This window comes from Ovis canadensis, chromosome 3 (assembly GCF_042477335.2).
Source record: "Ovis canadensis isolate MfBH-ARS-UI-01 breed Bighorn chromosome 3, ARS-UI_OviCan_v2, whole genome shotgun sequence".
In the NCBI taxonomy this organism is placed as follows: Eukaryota; Metazoa; Chordata; class Mammalia; order Artiodactyla; family Bovidae; genus Ovis; species Ovis canadensis.
In genome coordinates, this window is record NC_091247.1 from 219,348,382 (window position 1) to 219,365,603 (window position 17,222).

General features: G+C 37.7%; 1 protein-coding gene across 17 annotated transcripts in view; it reads left to right on the top strand.

Annotated features, from left to right (window-relative positions):
- WNK1 (WNK lysine deficient protein kinase 1) overlaps positions 1–17,222 on the top strand; it is a 127,241-nt gene that overhangs the window by 54,653 nt on the left and 55,366 nt on the right. For all 17 annotated transcript variants that reach the window (XM_069585886.1, XM_069585889.1, XM_069585892.1 and 14 more), the window contains exons 3-4: positions 6,150–6,370; positions 8,264–8,421. In XM_069585886.1, coding sequence (XP_069441987.1) covers positions 6,150–6,370; positions 8,264–8,421 — 379 coding nt within the window. The remainder of the gene's footprint in view (positions 1–6,149; positions 6,371–8,263; positions 8,422–17,222) is intronic.

Below are 17,222 nucleotides of genomic sequence, written 5' to 3' on the forward strand. Positions count from 1 at the left end.
TACACAGTAGTTTTTTAAATCTTGATAAAATTCATACAACATAAAATTATCCTGTTTAAGGTATTCAATTCATTGGTATTTATTACATTTACAATGTTGTATAACCATATCTGTCAAATTCCTAAACATTTTTGGCTCCTTAAAAGAGCACCCCCCCATCACACTCAGTATATTTTCTCTTTAATTTCACACAATTAAGTTTTTAGGCATTTTTCTTTTAAGTTTAACATTCTCTTTCCCCATCATCATCTGTTTCAGTTTCTGAGCCTCATAGCAGAGGCAGCAAGAGGTAAAGTAGAAAGAGCTCTGGACCGTAGTTGGTGTCTGCTCCCTGCTCTGACTTCGGCCAGCTGTGATTTAGGGCAATGAGAGCCCCTTCTCTGGGCCTCAGTGCTCCATGTATAAAGTGCATGGTTGGACTAGACGATCTCTAGGATTTATGGATGGGAAATTTTTTTTTTACTGTGGTAAAAACACATGAAGTTTAATGTCTTCATCATTTTTAAGTGTATATAGGTTAGTACTGTAAGATACATTCATGTTGCTGTGTAAACAAATCTCAAGAATTCTTCGTCTTCCAAAACTAAAACCCATCAAACAACTCTCCATTCTCCCTACCGACTATTTTGTCTCTAAGGGTTTATCTGATCAAGATATTTCATATAAATGAAATATAAAATATGTGTCTGTTTTGGCTACTTTCACTTACCATCTTTTCAAGGTTTGTTGTGGCATATATCTGTGCTTTATTCCTTTTTATGACTAAATAGTGTTTTGTGGATAAACCACAATCTGTTTATCCATTCGCTTGCTGATAGATATTTGGGCTGTTTGTACCTTTTGGCTATTGGGAATAATGCTGCTCTGAACATTTGTGTACAAGTGTTTGAGTACCTGGTGTTATTTCTTTTAGATTTATGTTTCTGTGAGTAGAATTGCTGAGTCATATGGTAATTCTCTACCTTTCTGAGGAACCACCAAACTGTTTTCCACAATGGTTGTCTGATTTTACGTTCCTGCTGACACTCAATTCAAAAATGGGCAAGTAATTTCAATAGATATTTCTCCAAAGAAGATACAAAAATAGCCAATACACACATGAAAAGATGCTCAATATCCTGTCATTAGGAAACACAAATGAAAACCACAGTGAGACAACCTGTTAGGATGGCTATTATCAGGGCTTCCCTGAGGATCCAATGGTTAAGAATCTCCCTTGCAATGCTAGGAAGACTGGTTCAATGCCTGGTTCGGGAAAATCCCACCTGCCATTGGTGACTGACCCTGTGTGCCATAACTAATGAGCCAGTACTCTGGAGACCATGGGCTGCAACTGCTGAGCCCACGAGCTGCAGTTAGTAAAGCCAGCATGCCCTAGAGCCTGTGCTTTGCAACAAGAGAAGCTACAGCAGTGAGAAGCCTGTACATTTCAACTAGAGTAACCCCTGCTCACCATAGCTAGAGAAAGCCCACGTGCAGTAACAAAGACCCAGCAACCAAACATAAATAAATTATTTCTTTTTTTAAAGAAAGAATGGCTGTTATCAAAAAGACAGATAACAAGTACTATGAAAAGAAACTGTTGTGCATTGTTGGTGGGGATTAAATTGGTGTAACCACTATGGAAAACAGCACAGAGGCTTCTCAAAAAATTAAAAAATAGGACTACTATATGACCCCACAATTCAGTTTCTGAGTATTTATCCAAAGAAACTGAAACACTGACTTAAAATTATGTACCCACATGTTCATTGCAGCATTATTTACACTAAGTCATGGAAGCAACCTACATGTCTATTGATGGATAAATGGATAAAGAAAATATGGTATGTATATCTACAATGAAATACTATTCAGCCATGAAGAAGAAAACCTTTCCAAAATCATCGATGGACTCTTGAGAGGGTTGTGCTAATGGAATGAGAAAGACAAATACCATATGAACAACACCAAAAAGCCGAACTTACAGATGACAGAGAACAGACTGGTGATTGCCTGAGGCAGGGGCAGGGGCGTGGGAGTATGAAACGGGTGGGTGGACAAAAGGTGCGAACTTTCAGTTGTGAATAAATAAAAGTCTTAAGAATGTAATGTACAGCATGGTGACTACAGTTAATAATACTGTACTGTATATTTTAAAGTTGCTAAGAGAGTAGATCTTAAAAGTTTTCATCACAGTAAAAAAAAAAAGTTGGAGTTTTGTAATGGATTTCAACTAGACTTACTGTGGCGATCATTTCACAATATATACATATTTGAATCATCATGTTGTATACCTTAAACCAATATATGTTAATTACATCTCAATAAAAAAATAGAAATGGAAAAGAATATGAAAAGGATTATATATATGTATAACGGAGTCACTTTGCTGTGTAGCAAAAATTAAAGCACATTATCAACTATACTTTAATAAAATAAAAAAATAGAATAAGCATATGGTTCAACAATTCCACTTCTTGGTATATACCCAGAAGAATTAAAAGCGGAGTCTTAAAGATATACACCCGTGTTCATAGCAGCAAAGTGTGGTGTATATGTACAATGGAATATTTTTCAGCCTTTTTAAAAGAGAAGGAAATTTATGGTATATGCTACAACAGGAATGAACTTTAAGGGCATTGTGCTACCTGATATAAGCCAGTCACAGAAAGACAAATACTGTAGGATTCCATTTACATGAGATACTTAGCGTAGGCTAATTCATAGAGACAGAAAGTTGGGTGATAGTTGCATGACCTCAGGGGAAGGGGAAGTGGAGTGTCATTGTTTAAAGGGTATAGCGTTTCAGTTTCATAAGATGAGTTCTGGAGATGGATGGTGGTGATGATTGTGCATAATAATATGAGCATGGCTCCAACAGTAAAGGATGCCCTAAATGTGGGAGACCTAGGTTCAATCACTGGATCGAGAAGATCCCCTGGAGAAGGGAACGGCAACCCACTCCAGTATTCTTCCCTGGAGTATCCCATGGACAGAGGAGCCTTGTCGCAGAGTTGGACACAACTGAGTGACTAACACTTCAACACTTCAGGTGGTACAGTTTATGTTCTGCGTATTTATCATACTTTATTTTAGTGGAGGGGGACCAAGTGTGTTGACTTTTCTCAAATAACAGTGTGGAAGAATAGTGTCCAGTTCCTTTTGTGAAGCCAGCATAACCCCAATACCAAAATCTTAAGATACAGCAAAAGAACTTTATAGAGCAGTGTCCGTGAATATAGGTACCAAATTCCTTTACAAAATAGTAGCAAGTTGGATTCTAGCCATCACACTGTTGTTGTTCAGTCGCTCAGTCATAGTAGACTCTGCAACCCCATGGACTGCAGCACGCCAGGCTTCCCTGTCCTTCACTATTTCCCAGAGTTTGTTCAAACTCATGTCCTTTGAGTCAGTGATGCCATCCAGCCATCTCATCCTATGTCGCCTTCTTCTCCTCTTGCCCTTAATCTTTCCCAGCATCAGGGTCTTTTCCAGTGAGTCGTCTCTTCGAATCAGATGGCCCAAGTATTGGAGCTTCAGCTTCAGCGTCAGTCCTTCCAGTGAATATTCAGGATTGATTTCCTTTAGGATTGACTGGTTTGATCTCCTTGCTATCCGTGGGACTTTCAGTATGTCAGTGACAAATAGGGTTTATCCCAGGATCGCCAAGTTGGTTTAACATAGAACGAATTAATGTTTTTCAGCACATTAACAGAATAAAAACTGTATGACCATTTCAGTATATGTGGAAAAAGTATTTGACAAATCAGCATCTATTCCTTACTAAGAACTCTTAGCAGACTAGGGGTGGTAGGAAACTTCCTCAGACTGCTAAGAGCATCCGTGGAAGAGCTTTATACATCACTGCTTCCTGGGAGGTGAGGAACAAAGCACAGATGCCTTTTCACTGCTTATATTCCATATTGTTCTAGAGGGCCTGCCCAGAATAAGAATGGGGAAACCAGGAAAAAGCAAAAAGATGGGAAAGGAAGAAATAAAACTGCTCCTGTTTGCAGATTATGTAATTGTTTACATAGAAAATTCCAGTGATTCTAAACAGATTTAATAAGGTTATAAGATACAAGGTTAATAGACAGTCTGTTATATTTTATCATTTTGTAGGTGTGAAAGAGATACAAGCTAGCCTCATCTTTTTCCCAATATTTTTTCTCTTAAAAAGTCATAATTTTAATTCTTATTTTTCATTGTTTCTTCATGCATATATAAGCTTAAATGTATTTATATATGTGTGTATTCTTTGTTTTTTCTTCAAATTGTAATGAGAGATAATTGACATTTCCCAACATTTTATTCTAAAACCTTCCAATTATACATAAAAGTTGAAAGAATTATATAGTGAACACATAGTCTCTCCCTGGATTCTTTAATTTAGTTAACCTCTGTTATGTCTGCTTTACCAAATATGTTCATCTAGTCATCCCCCTCTTTTTTCACTCCAGATTAAGTTGCAGACATCAGTAAACACTTGAGTACATACACATTTCATCAAAGTTCCAATATTTGTATGCTTGATTTTTCCTTATAATGAAATTTATAAGCAGTGAAAATATTAATCATAGTTCTGTCATTTGATGAGTTTTGATCAAAAGTGTTTTTAAAAAAACAGAACATTTAGCATACAGAACATTTCCTTCATTTCAGTAAATGCCTTACTCTTCATTGACAACCTTTTCCTCATCCTCCAGGATTAATTCTTTATATGTTTTTAAACCATAAAAACAACTTAAATCTTAAAAGTTTTCTTTAATTATCTCTTATCCACCCTCCCCAAGTGAAGCAGAATTTCATTTTTAAATTTGTTTTTAAAATTTCATATTAGATTCTATATTAGCTTTTTAGTTAATCTTCCTTGTGTATATGTGTACATTTTAGGTATTTTTTTCTCAGTTTAAATCTTCAAATCTTTATTTAAATTTAAATCTTTAACTTTTCACAGCATGCTTATGGTTGATACTGTACAATTTCATGCAAAATAAAGAAAACTTGCACAAACATAGGCCCATTTATCTCTAGTACTTATAATTTATGCTATAAGCTTTATGTTATGTATGTCTGTTGTATAGATCCTGTAACACAGTGTTATAAATTTTCCTTTAGGTAGTCACATGTAACATAAAGATAGTGCTAGGAAAGTGTATTCTTTTATATTTACCATTTGTGTGCTTCATTTTTTTCCCTGAGTATTTCCAGATGAAATAGCATCTGACCTCAGTTAGTCAGAAAACTCAATTCTTTTAGTGTTAGTTGGGTTGCTTGTAATCTGCTGCATACACACATATTTGAGAGGTTAGCCAGAGATTTGGGCAGAGTGAATATGCAGAACTTGGAGTACCCCTTCTGTACCTCCTTTCTGGATTCCCCCTCCCCTGCCACCTTTCAGGATTTCTGCTGTCCAACAGAACTTTCTGTGGTGATGGAAATGTTCTGTAATCTGCACCGTCCAAAATGGTGGCCACTTGCCATGTGCAGTTGTTGAGCACTTGAAATGTGACTGGTGCAGCTGGGAGATGACCTTTTTAAGTTTAATGTATCTAATTTATTTAAATATAAATATTCTCATTTGTCTAGCGGGTATGGTATTGGACGGACTTTTATTGTAGAAAGTTGTATTGAACACACTGTTTTAGATGCTACGGTCATCTTGAACTCTGTCCTTGTATTTATTCCTCAGCCAATAAAGCTACAGGCTTGTGTCCAGGTTTGAACAACCTGCACAGACTAGTGCTTGCCCTTTTTTCTCATCTGTCCTCCCTTCCAGTTTGTGCCTGATTCTGATTGGTCTATAGAATCTTCAGGTGTGTGTGTGTTTGCTCGTGCACGTATATTCACTGGAGTTTATATCTGCCTCCAGTAAGGTTTGCTCCACCATTTGCCAGAAGTCAGACTCTACCTCTTGTCAGTCATCTTGGCAGTGATCTAATTTTAAGGAATTTGTTTTTTGTGCTTTATTATCAGAATTTGCTTGCCAACTACTTGTTACCCTATCCCCTTTAACCTTGCTAAAAGTAGTACTAACCTTAGGTTACTGAATCTTAATATTCTAAATTTGATATTCCTATCTCAGATATGCTAGAATTTAATGGAACTCTTCAAAGCAGTAAACACATATCATCGATAACCTGTTTGGTGTACCTTGCCTTCTCTAGGTACCTGAAAAGGTTTAAGGTGATGAAGATCAAAGTTTTGAGAAGCTGGTGCCGTCAGATTCTTAAAGGCCTTCAGTTTCTTCATACTCGAACTCCACCTATTATTCACCGGGATCTTAAGTGTGACAACATCTTTATCACTGGCCCCACAGGCTCAGTCAAGATTGGAGACCTAGGTCTGGCCACCCTGAAGCGGGCTTCTTTTGCCAAGAGTGTGATAGGTATGTTTCACAGGTACCTTGTGAAAGTGACAACTGGCTTTCTGACATTCACTTTATTTAGAAACCTGACTCTGTCAGAGCTTTTATAATGTGAAATAAACCTTCAGAAATTCATAGCTTGAACCCAGGAAGTGATATGGAGTTCTCTGTATTTATGCCTCTAGAAGCATCCTAAAGACAATTGTTGTTTCGTGAAGTTATATGAAGAGAAGTAAGGTGAACTTTGTTGACAAAACCTTATGTAATAGAACTGTCACCTTCCTGGGTCATTTTGTTGATGCTTAGTATCATACACTTATATAATAGATAAACTGTGTTAACTTTCCCCATGAAAGAAATTGAATTTATATATAATTTAGTTTCTGAAAAGGTCTGTTGTATATATTTGTATTCAAAAAAATCTGCCTATTAAAACTATTTTAAAATGTAAAAATATAATGGTTCATTATCAACTTTTTCTTCTGCTCTTCGAAAGATCTGCTTAAAACAGTTCTCTGTCTCAGTACTATTTACACTTTGGTTTGGATGGTTCTTTGTTGTGAGGACTGTCTGGTGTGTTCTCAGATGACTTAACAGCATCTCTGGTCTCTGCTCTCTAGATGCTGGTAGCATGCCCATTTGTCCACCTCCCTCCAGTCGTGACAGCCAGATATGTCCCCTGTGGGGCCAGTTGCCCTCCTCGACAATCATTGGTTTACAGGACAACGCTGTGTGTCAGGACACTGCAGCTGGAAATATAGTTTAATGCCTATTGTTTTATAAGCTTTCCCTTCTGAAGAGGGTGCGACAGTTTGAAAGCTTGAAATCTTCATGAACTCTGTTCTCTCAAAAGGTGATGATGACAGCAGCAAGAAAACTACTCATTTTTAAGTGGGCTAGAATCCTATTTTTAGTAAGAAAGAACATAGAATACCAGTAATTTGCACATCCTGATTAAAACAAATAAGTGTTCTAGGGAGTTATTTAAAGCTAAATTTCCCTTCTGCCTTCCCTGTTGCCTATAAAGAAACAGTTCTTTGATTGTCTTTGGTATGTTAATCTCTGGCCCAAGAGTTTTTTCTTCTTTCTTGTTTAGATTGTATTGTGCAAGCCTGTTCTTAGAAATGTTCTGTAATTTTAGGTATCTGGGCTTAATTTCTTTGAAAACATTGGAAACTTGGTTTGTGGAATCACACACTTCACACTTTTAATTCACTATGAGAACTCAAATACAGACTGAATGGTGTGTGTATAGGGTGTCCCTCACTACATTTCTTACCCCTGCAATAGATTTGCAAACTACGGGGAGGGTGAGTGGCCTCACAGACGTTTACACTATATTTTATTTTTAAAATGCGCTGAATGTCAGGTTGTTTTTTTTTTTTTACTGCAAAGCTGCCTTAAAAGTGAAATTGATCAGTGTACTGTTATTGGCAAGAGACTAGCTCTAGATGTTAACTTTACAGCTCTCATACAGTAGGGGGCAGACAAGTATTTTTATCTTTTTAACCTGTCATCCTGTCTTACAGATAGATGCCATTTTCTCTGCTTTACTCTTTGCTGTTCTCTTACCTTTTTCTCCATTTGTTTTCATATGAGTTATATCAGTTTATCTTTTATGTGAGGCTCTATTTTGACATTGTATAACAGTAATCCACTTGAAACAGTAAATAAACAGATGCGTGGTCCTTTTCTTTTTGTAAAGGAATTGCTGTGAGAGGTCTGTGACAGATTTGATGGAGCAGACTAAGGTGATTTCTCTCCTCTCCCCCCACTTCCTACCTGTCTTTCTTTTATCTTTACCCCTTCCACTTTCTTCTGTCTCACAGGTGAGCCCCTCTGCTGCCCGCCCTCCCCATGAGTACATCTGCAGTTTCTCCTCACATTGAGTCTGAATCGTTCTTTTAATTTAAGGTACCCCAGAGTTCATGGCCCCTGAGATGTATGAAGAGAAGTACGATGAATCCGTTGATGTTTATGCTTTTGGGATGTGCATGCTCGAGATGGCCACGTCTGAATACCCGTACTCAGAGTGCCAGAACGCTGCACAGATCTACCGTCGAGTGACCAGCGTAAGTCCTGTCAGAACTGACTGGTGATCTTGGGCCATATCTAAGAAGCTGGGTAACATCAAACCATGCAGAAGGGAACAACAGTAGAAAGCATCACATGGTGTTCACCCCTCATCTCTCTGTGTCTCCTCTTTTCATAAGATCACTGGTCAGATTGCGTTGTGGCCAGCCCACTCCAGATTGGGCTCTTCTAACTAATTGTACCTGGGGTGATCCTGTTTGCAAATAAGATCACATTCTGAGATACTGAGGGTTAGAATTTTAACATATCTTTTTGTGGGGGTGACACTGTTCACCATAATAGCTCATGGGTTCATCCAACAAATATTTAAGTCTCTCTTATGTTCCAGACTTCTTTCTAGATCCTAGATATTGAATATTAGTGCTAAGTAAAAGACAAACCTGTCTATCAAGAGCTCACTACTCAGTGAAGGAGAACAGACAAATAAACCAGACAGTTACCATAGGGTATGAAAACAGTTTTCCTAGGGTCAGTACGTAACAAAGCATGTAGTGGTTGTGTCTCATTGAGTTTGAACAGGTGAGGAAAATTATGTGAAACAGGGAGCAACTAAGATAATACTGCATGTGAAAAACATCTATAATTTGTGTGTCTGCAGTTTGGAAATAGGAAAAAGAAGAGACAAGGGATAAGGGAGGGAAGGAAAGTTGAGACTGTGCCTGAGCGCCGGGGGAGCCATTGCAGCCGCTGTAAGACGTGGTAGGTGGCATGGGGCTTCCTGGCAGTCCAGTGGATAGGACGCTGCGTCTTCACTACTGAGAGCCTAGGCTGACCCCTGGACTGGGTACTAAGATTCCACAAGCCACTCGCTACAGCCAAAAAAAGAAAACCCCACACTTGGTAGGTAAAACCCCACACTTGGTAGGTGTTGTAATATCAGACCTAAATGTTTTAAAGATTATTTTGACTGCAGGACAGAGGATGGATATATGAGGAAACTAATAAAAGCTGAAAACCCAGTTAAGAGGTATTGCAGTAATCTGAAGGAATAACTAATAGATTGAAATAAAGGATTAGAGGTGGCCACAGCAGATGGATGAGAGATCAGTTTTCTTTATAGATTAGAATTCAGTTAAGCTAAGGTGTTCTTTTCCACTTAATCTTTATGAAAACAAATAATAATGTGAAAATACCCTTTGTAAATACATATCCTTTGAACGGAGATCAAACTGAATATTGAACTTGATTATGGGGTTAAATACCTTAATTTTAGGACTGTAAAATTTACAGTTTGTATGTAAAATGGTTAGTGTAGTTTCTTCTACTCACTTAAACCATCTGTAACTTTTCTTCATTCCATTATACTCTAAACCAGGAATTAGCAAAGGTTCATGGGCCAAATCCATCCTGCTACCCGTTTTTGTACAGCCCAAGAGCAGAGAATGCTTTTTGCATTCCTAAATGGTTGAGGGGGGGATCAAAAGAAGAATAGTATGTGATGGCATGTGAAAATCATATGAAATTCAAATGTCAGTATCCATGGAGAAAGTAAAGACAGCCACTCATTTGTTTCTATATTTTCTATGTCTGTTTTCACATATTATAATAGTAAAGTCAAGTAATTGCAACAGACTGTTTAGTTCCAAAAGCCTAAATTATGTACTGTTTGGCTCTTAACAGAAAGTTGCCAACTCCTAAACATATCCCACCAAAACTTAAAAAGTTCTCTGAAGAGTTCTGTAAATAATTACCAACCTGTCGAAGTAGTGGTGATGTTCTATTAGAATGCCGTTAGCCTCTGTACTTGGAGTAGACAGGAGAATTTCAATGTGCACAAGTAGTTAATTTCAGTAATCAGCTCTGATAATTTTAAGCAGTCTTTTCTCTCTCTTAAGAGTAGAATTATCACTTCAGTGGTGAGAACATAAGAGCTTTTAATGTGATAACCATTTTTCACTGGCCTTATTTATTCTTTCTATTGCCAAAGAATAAATAGCATCTTAAACCTAGTATTACTCCTTGAGGTGATAATTCTAGATTTTAAACACAAAGACCTATTCACAGAAATACTTTGTTTACCTTCCAATAATGCTGAATGTTTAGTGAACAGACCAGAAGAGTGAAGTACACATAAGCTAGCCATATAGTTAAACATTCTCTACTGTCTCTTTCAGCTACTGCCCTTCTTTGTAGATCTTGCAGTATTTCTAACTTGAAACTTGGTAGATTTTGTTAAGAATTATCAGATAGTGCTTTGCTATCAGAGAGACTGCCCAGGCATTACTGGTGGTCTAGGGGTAGGTGTCTCTGATTAATCTTGTGAATTCAACTCCTGATTATTTCTCTAAACAAATAAAGGTTGGTACTTAAAATATCTCAAGGGATCATGGAATTTTAGTTTCTTTTTGTTAAATCAAGTCTGCTATGTAAAGAAATTAAGTTATTACATGGTAGTAGCAATTTTTTTTTAAATGCAGAATGAGAGGGTGACCTGTATTAAATTCTGTTTCATACTTACCCACCAAATATGCTTACCTAGTTAAAATAATGACTGCGTAAGATGAGTATGTGCAGGATGGAGTCAACCCTATTGGGTAAAAACCTATTCACCAGAGGCTCAGGGCTAAAACCAATGGTTTGAGTTCTTTGACCTCAGACTGTCAGGCACAGAGAGCACTGCTATAAAATTAGGTAAAAGTTTATATAAGCAGTTATTTGGTAAAAGTAAAGAAAACAAATTAGTTTGATTTTAAGATAATGCATATGAAACACTGTAATCAATTAACAGATGAATCTTTATTTGCAAATGCCAGCTCTAGCTCAGTTGAGAGGAGAATTCCCTTCTCAAATGAAAAAGTCTGGTGTTAGCTTAATCGACCCTAGGAAGACCAACATCAGAGTTTCCATAGTCTTAGTATGATATTTAACCTTCTCTCAGTCTCTCAATGGGTTGTGTGGGTTGTTGTTTTTTTTTTAAGATAAAAATTTACATACCATAAAATTAACCTTTAAATCATTTTAAGGTGTAAAATTCAGTGGGTTTTAGTGTTTTCAGTGTTCTGCAGTCATCACCAGTAATGCTAGAACTTTTCTTTCGCCTTAAGAAAGAAGCCCTGTACCCATTAGCAGTTATTCCTCTGACAACCACTAATGTGCTTTCTGTCTGTGTGGATTTGACTTACCTGTTATGCACATTTCATACAAATAGAATCATTAAATATATGGCTTTTTGTGTTACACTTTGTTTTTGTGTTATGCACTGATACAGCATAGTGTTTTCAGGGTTTATCCATGTTTTAGCATGAATTGGTTCTTCAGTCCTTTTTATGGCTGAATAATATTGCACTGTATGAATGTCCTTTATATTTCTGTAGTTTCTTCCTTCTTTTCTCATTGTTTAAACTGTTTGAACCTATAGCCACCCTGTCCTGGAGAGGAGTTGGGAACAGAAGGGGTGAAATGTACAGTGTTTTAAAAGGTTCTGTCCTAGAGCCTGATTTATTAAATCTTTGCTTACAGTGTTGTGTTTGTAGCATAGCATTCAGTATGTTGTAGGTACTCAGTGATATTTTGAAGAATAAATAATTCAGTTAAAGGAATCCCAGATAATAGTCAAGTCGGACACTAGTAAGTTTTGAGGAGTTGAATTTACCCTGCAAATAAGGTCACCTTAGAAATATTAACTTTATCCTACTGATACAGTTTATATATGTACATACACAATATATTCTGTAAAATGGGGAAAACAAACAGTAACTTGGATAGAGTCAGAATTCCAGGATTAGAAAGGCATTTGATAAAGTCATCCATTCATGTGTTCTTCATCAGTTCTCACATCACTATTTAGATATTTGCTCTGCAACGTGCAGTCCCCCAAAATTTAAAGTTTTGGCCCTATCCCAGACGGATTGGGTCAAAACCAGCCTTTCACAAGATCCAAAGATACTTTGTGTGTATGTTAAAGTTTGAGAAGTGTGAGCTGGAACAGTGATGACCACAGGTCCCTTCCAGGTCTGTATACCTTATTTTTGGTTAAATTAAAAAAAAAAAAAGACTATTATAATAGCAAATGTTATTTGAATAAATTTTTGTTCTATTGTTCATGGAACATTTTTACTAACGTTATAAGTAAACAATTGACTTCGAAATCCAACCCTATTTAATTGCGTTTTTTTCTGTCTTATTCAGGAGTTGCTTTTTAAAAACGCAAAAGAGTGAATAAGTCAAGCTGCAGAAAAGTTGAGGTATTAAGTCAGTTGAACTGTGGAATCCTTAATTTCTGAGGATACTGAAAGCATTTACTTGTTCTTTATTTTTCCTCTTAGCTGTGAAAATTGAGTTCCATATTATCTACAGTTCATTATTCTGTACTGTCAATTATTATATTTCTTATTTGGGAAGTGCTGTCTTGGTTTCACCAACCTCCATTCCCATCTTCTGACTTCCATTGAAGAAATGAAAGGGGCAATTTTTATTAGTCCTTTTAAATTTTTCTAGCCTTTTTTTTTTTTTTCATGTTTTGAGTGCTGAGATAAATGTATGGGGAGTTTTAAGTACCTAGGTTATACAGTGATTTATATGATTATATAAGCAATAGTGATGACTCCACTGAAATACACCTTGAAATAGTATACTACATGTCTGACCTTGCAGTGGTACAATTGCCATGTAAATAGCAGATGTTAGCAGTGTAAATATTAACACATGTACATACTAGTCTCAGACATTGCATTAAGCACTTTGCATATATTATGTAATTTAATTCTCCAACATCCCTGGCCAGGAGCGATTTACTAGTGTTATTATCTACATTTTGTAAATAAATAGTCTGAAGCTCAGAATGGATAGCCTATGATTACATATCTAAAATATAACAGGGTTATTTGTTATTCTGTTATTCCATGTCCCCTGCTCATATCAGAATTCTGTACTGAATCCATAAATGTCTAGTGCAGTGTCAGTTTGTGACTTGAGGGCCTTCAAACCTGTGTGTAACTGCCAACGTGAAGGGTGGAGATGTGTAATTTACCAGTTGAATAATTATATTCTGTGGTGCACTGATGATAAACTGCTGTGTGTCGTTGTTGTACACATGCATTGCATTCAGGTTCTACTCTCTGTGCTTGCTCAGAGAGGCCTTCCCTGTCCATCCATCTAAAATGACCTTACAAGTGCACATACTTTACTTTTGTCTCCATATGATTTTCTTTTTTTTTTATGACTTTTGTCACAACCTCACCGTGTTTACCTAAAGCCCCAATTAGAACACATTCTTGGGCTGGTGGTGTTATTTGGCTTATTCTTGGCTATATTCCTAGTGTTTAGAGCCAGTGGATACAAGGCACTCAATATTTGTGAGATGAATGCATAAATACAGAACTATAGGGAGTGAAACATAGTGTTGCCATGGAGGAAGTGGGCTCTGGAGGTGGGTCTACTTGTGTTCAGATCCCACCACTGTCATTTCCTGGCTGTGATACCTGGGGCAAGTTAATTAACTTCTCTGAGCCTAAACTAGTAGTGAGGATAAATGAGAAAAGTGCCTAAATACAGTTAGCAGTCAGTACCTAACTCACATGCTAGTAAAGTAATGCTCAAAATTCTCCAAGTCAGGATTTAACAGTATGTGAATCATGAACTTCCAGATATTCAAGCTGGATTTAGAAAAGGTAGAGGAATCAGAGATCAAATTGCCAACATCTGTTGATCATCATAAAAGCAAGGGAATTCCAGAAAAACATCTACTTCTGCTTTATTGACTATACCAAAGCCTTTGACTATGTGGATCACCACAAACTGTGGAAAATTCTGAAAGAGATGGGAATACCAGACCACCTGACCTGCCTCTTGAGAAATCTGTGTGCAGGTCAGGAAGCAACAGTTAGAACTGGACATGGAATAACAGACTGGTTCCAAATAGGAAAAGGAGTACGTCAAGGCTGTATATTGTCTTCCTGCTTATTTAACTTCTATGCAGAGTACATCATGAGAAACGCTGGGCTGGAAGAAGCACAAGCTGGAATCAGGATTGCCGGGAGAAATACCAATAACCTCAGATATTCAGATGACACCACCCTTAAGGCAGAAAGTGAAGAGGAACTAAAAAGCCTCTTGATGAAAGTGAAAGAGGAGGGTGAAAAAGTTGGCTTAAAAGTCAACATTCAGAAAACTAAGATGATGGCATCTGGTCCCATCACTTCATGGGAAATAGATGGGGAAACAGTGGAAACCATGACAGACTTTATTTTGGGGGGCTCCAAAATCACTGCAGATGGTGACTGCAGCCATGAAATTAAAAGACGCTTACTCCTTGGAAGAAAAGCTATTACCACCCTAGACAACATATTAAAAAGCAGAGACATTACTTTGCCAACAAAGGTCCATCTAGTCAAAGCTTTGGTTTTTCCAGTAGTCATGTATGGATGTGAGAGTTGGACTGTGAAGAAAGCCGAGCACCGAAGAATTGATGGTTTTGAACTGTGGTGGTCGAGAAGACTCTTGAGAGTCCCTTGGACTGCGAGGAGATCCAGCCAGTCCATCCTAAAGGAAATCAGTCCTGAATATTCATTGGAAGGACTGATGCTGAAGCTTAGGCTCCAATACTTTGGCCACCTGATGCAAAGAGCTGACTCATTCCAAAAGACCCTGATGCTGGGAAAGATTGGAGGCAGGAGGAGAAGGGGACGACAGAGGATGAGATGATTGGATGGCATCACCGACTCAATGGACATGAGTTTGGGTAAATTCCAGGAGTTGGTGATGGACAGGGAGGCCTAGCGTGCTGCAGTCCATGGGATTGCAAAGAGTTGGACCCGAATGAGTGAGTGAACTGAACTGAACTAAGTATTACCATTATTATTAGCATCATTATGGCAGGTAGTAAAATAAGCTGTCTCTTGTTCAATTCTTTTATCTAGTGACATTCAACAAACAGCAGTGTTTAAAATGTGCTTAATGAACTTAACACCAATTTTTAAATGAGTGCAAATGAGCTAGCATTTATTATCTTTTGTATTCTGATAAGTAGATAATACTTTCATTTCACAGGTAAGAAAATAGATTCAGGGGTTAAGCATTTTTCCCAAGGACATGAAGGAGAAATACTAACTGTAGGATCAGAAATCCTTAATATTATGCATGTTGAATGCACGCTTAAAATCCATGTTAAATGGAATTTAATCCATTTTTGATTTAATCTTAAAATCCATTTAAAGCATCTCTTAACTAATACAAACCTTAGAATTTATTCATTTGCTTGCCTTTGTTTTTAAACTTTTCCCCCTAGATTTCAAGGGAGAAAACGTGAGAGTACATGGATTCGGCTCAGTTCAATTGCTTAGATGTGTCCGACTCTCTGTGACGCCATGGAGTGTAGCACGCCAGGCTTCCTTGTCCATCACCAACTCCCAGAGCTTGCTCAAACACATGTTCATAGAGTTGGTGATGCCATCCAACCATCTCATCCTCTGTCTTGCCCTTCTTTTCCCACCTTTGTTCTTTCCCAGCATCAGGGTCTTTTCCAGTGAGTCAGTTCTTTGCATCAGGTGGCCAGAGTATTGGAATTTCAGCTTCAACATCAGTCCTTCCAATGACTATTCGTGACTGATTTCCTTCTGGATTGACTGGTTTGATCTTGCAGTCCAGTGGACTCTTAAGAGTCTTCTTGAACATCACAGTTCAGAAGCATCAATTCTTCAGTGCTCAGCTTTCTTTATGGTCCAACTCTTATATCCTTCCATGTCTACTGGAAAAACCATAGCTTTGACTAGACGGACCTTAGTCAGCAAAGTAATGTCTCTGCTTTTTATTACACTGTCTAGGTTTGTCATAGCTTTTCTTCCAAGGAGTAAGCGTCTTTTAATTTCATGGCTGCAGTCACCATCTGCAGTGATTTTGGAGCCCAAGACAATAAAGTCTATCACTGTTTCCATTGTTTCCCCATCTATTTACCATGAAGTGATGGGACCGGATGCCATAATCTTCGTTTTTTGAATGTTGACTTTTAAGCCAACTTTTTCACTCTCCTCTTTCACTTTCATCAAGAGGCTCTTTAATTCTTTGCTTTCTGCCATAAGGGTAGTGTCATCTGAATATCTGAGGTCATTGGTATTTCTCCTGGCAACCTTGATTCTAGTTTGTGCTTCATCCAGCCCAGCATTTTGCATGATGTACTCTGCATAGACATTAAATAAGCAGGGTGACAATACACAGCCTTGAGTCTGAGATCGGTAATTCTAACATTGGTGTCATAGGTTTGAGCCCCTGTTCAAAAGAGAAAAACTTCAAGCTGTCTTGAAATTTCCCACCACTGGCAGTAAAAAGATCCAAATAAGAGTGCTGATGTACTTAGCCTAGTTTTTGTCTGCGAGTAAAGGAGTTGCAGTGGCATCAGTTTTTGATGTGGAGGATAGTGTATGTGTGTTTGGAGCAGTGCACAGGCTCCCATGGATCCAGAGAGTAATCAGCCTCAGGGAATCAGGAGGTCAGCTAATTGCCTTGGATAGAGCCAGTCAGATTTGGTAGGGAGTTTGAAAAGGCTTGTTTTCCAGTGGGATCATAAGGTTTGTTCAAATTCCTGTAAACTAATGGTTCATACCAGTAAGAATCTGGCTGAATCCAGCCTTCTGACAACCAAGGTAGAAATAATGGGGATTTTTAATTACTTTGTTTGTGTAATTTGACTTTGTCACTGATTCCATTAGCCTTTGGATTGCAAGGTTTGAACATTCTGTCTGGGAAAAACAGAATTAAAGCAGTTGGAGTGAAATTCCTTTTGGTCTTTATATAACAGATTGCATTTCAGCCTACTTTTTTTACAGAAACACGTGAAGCTGATTCC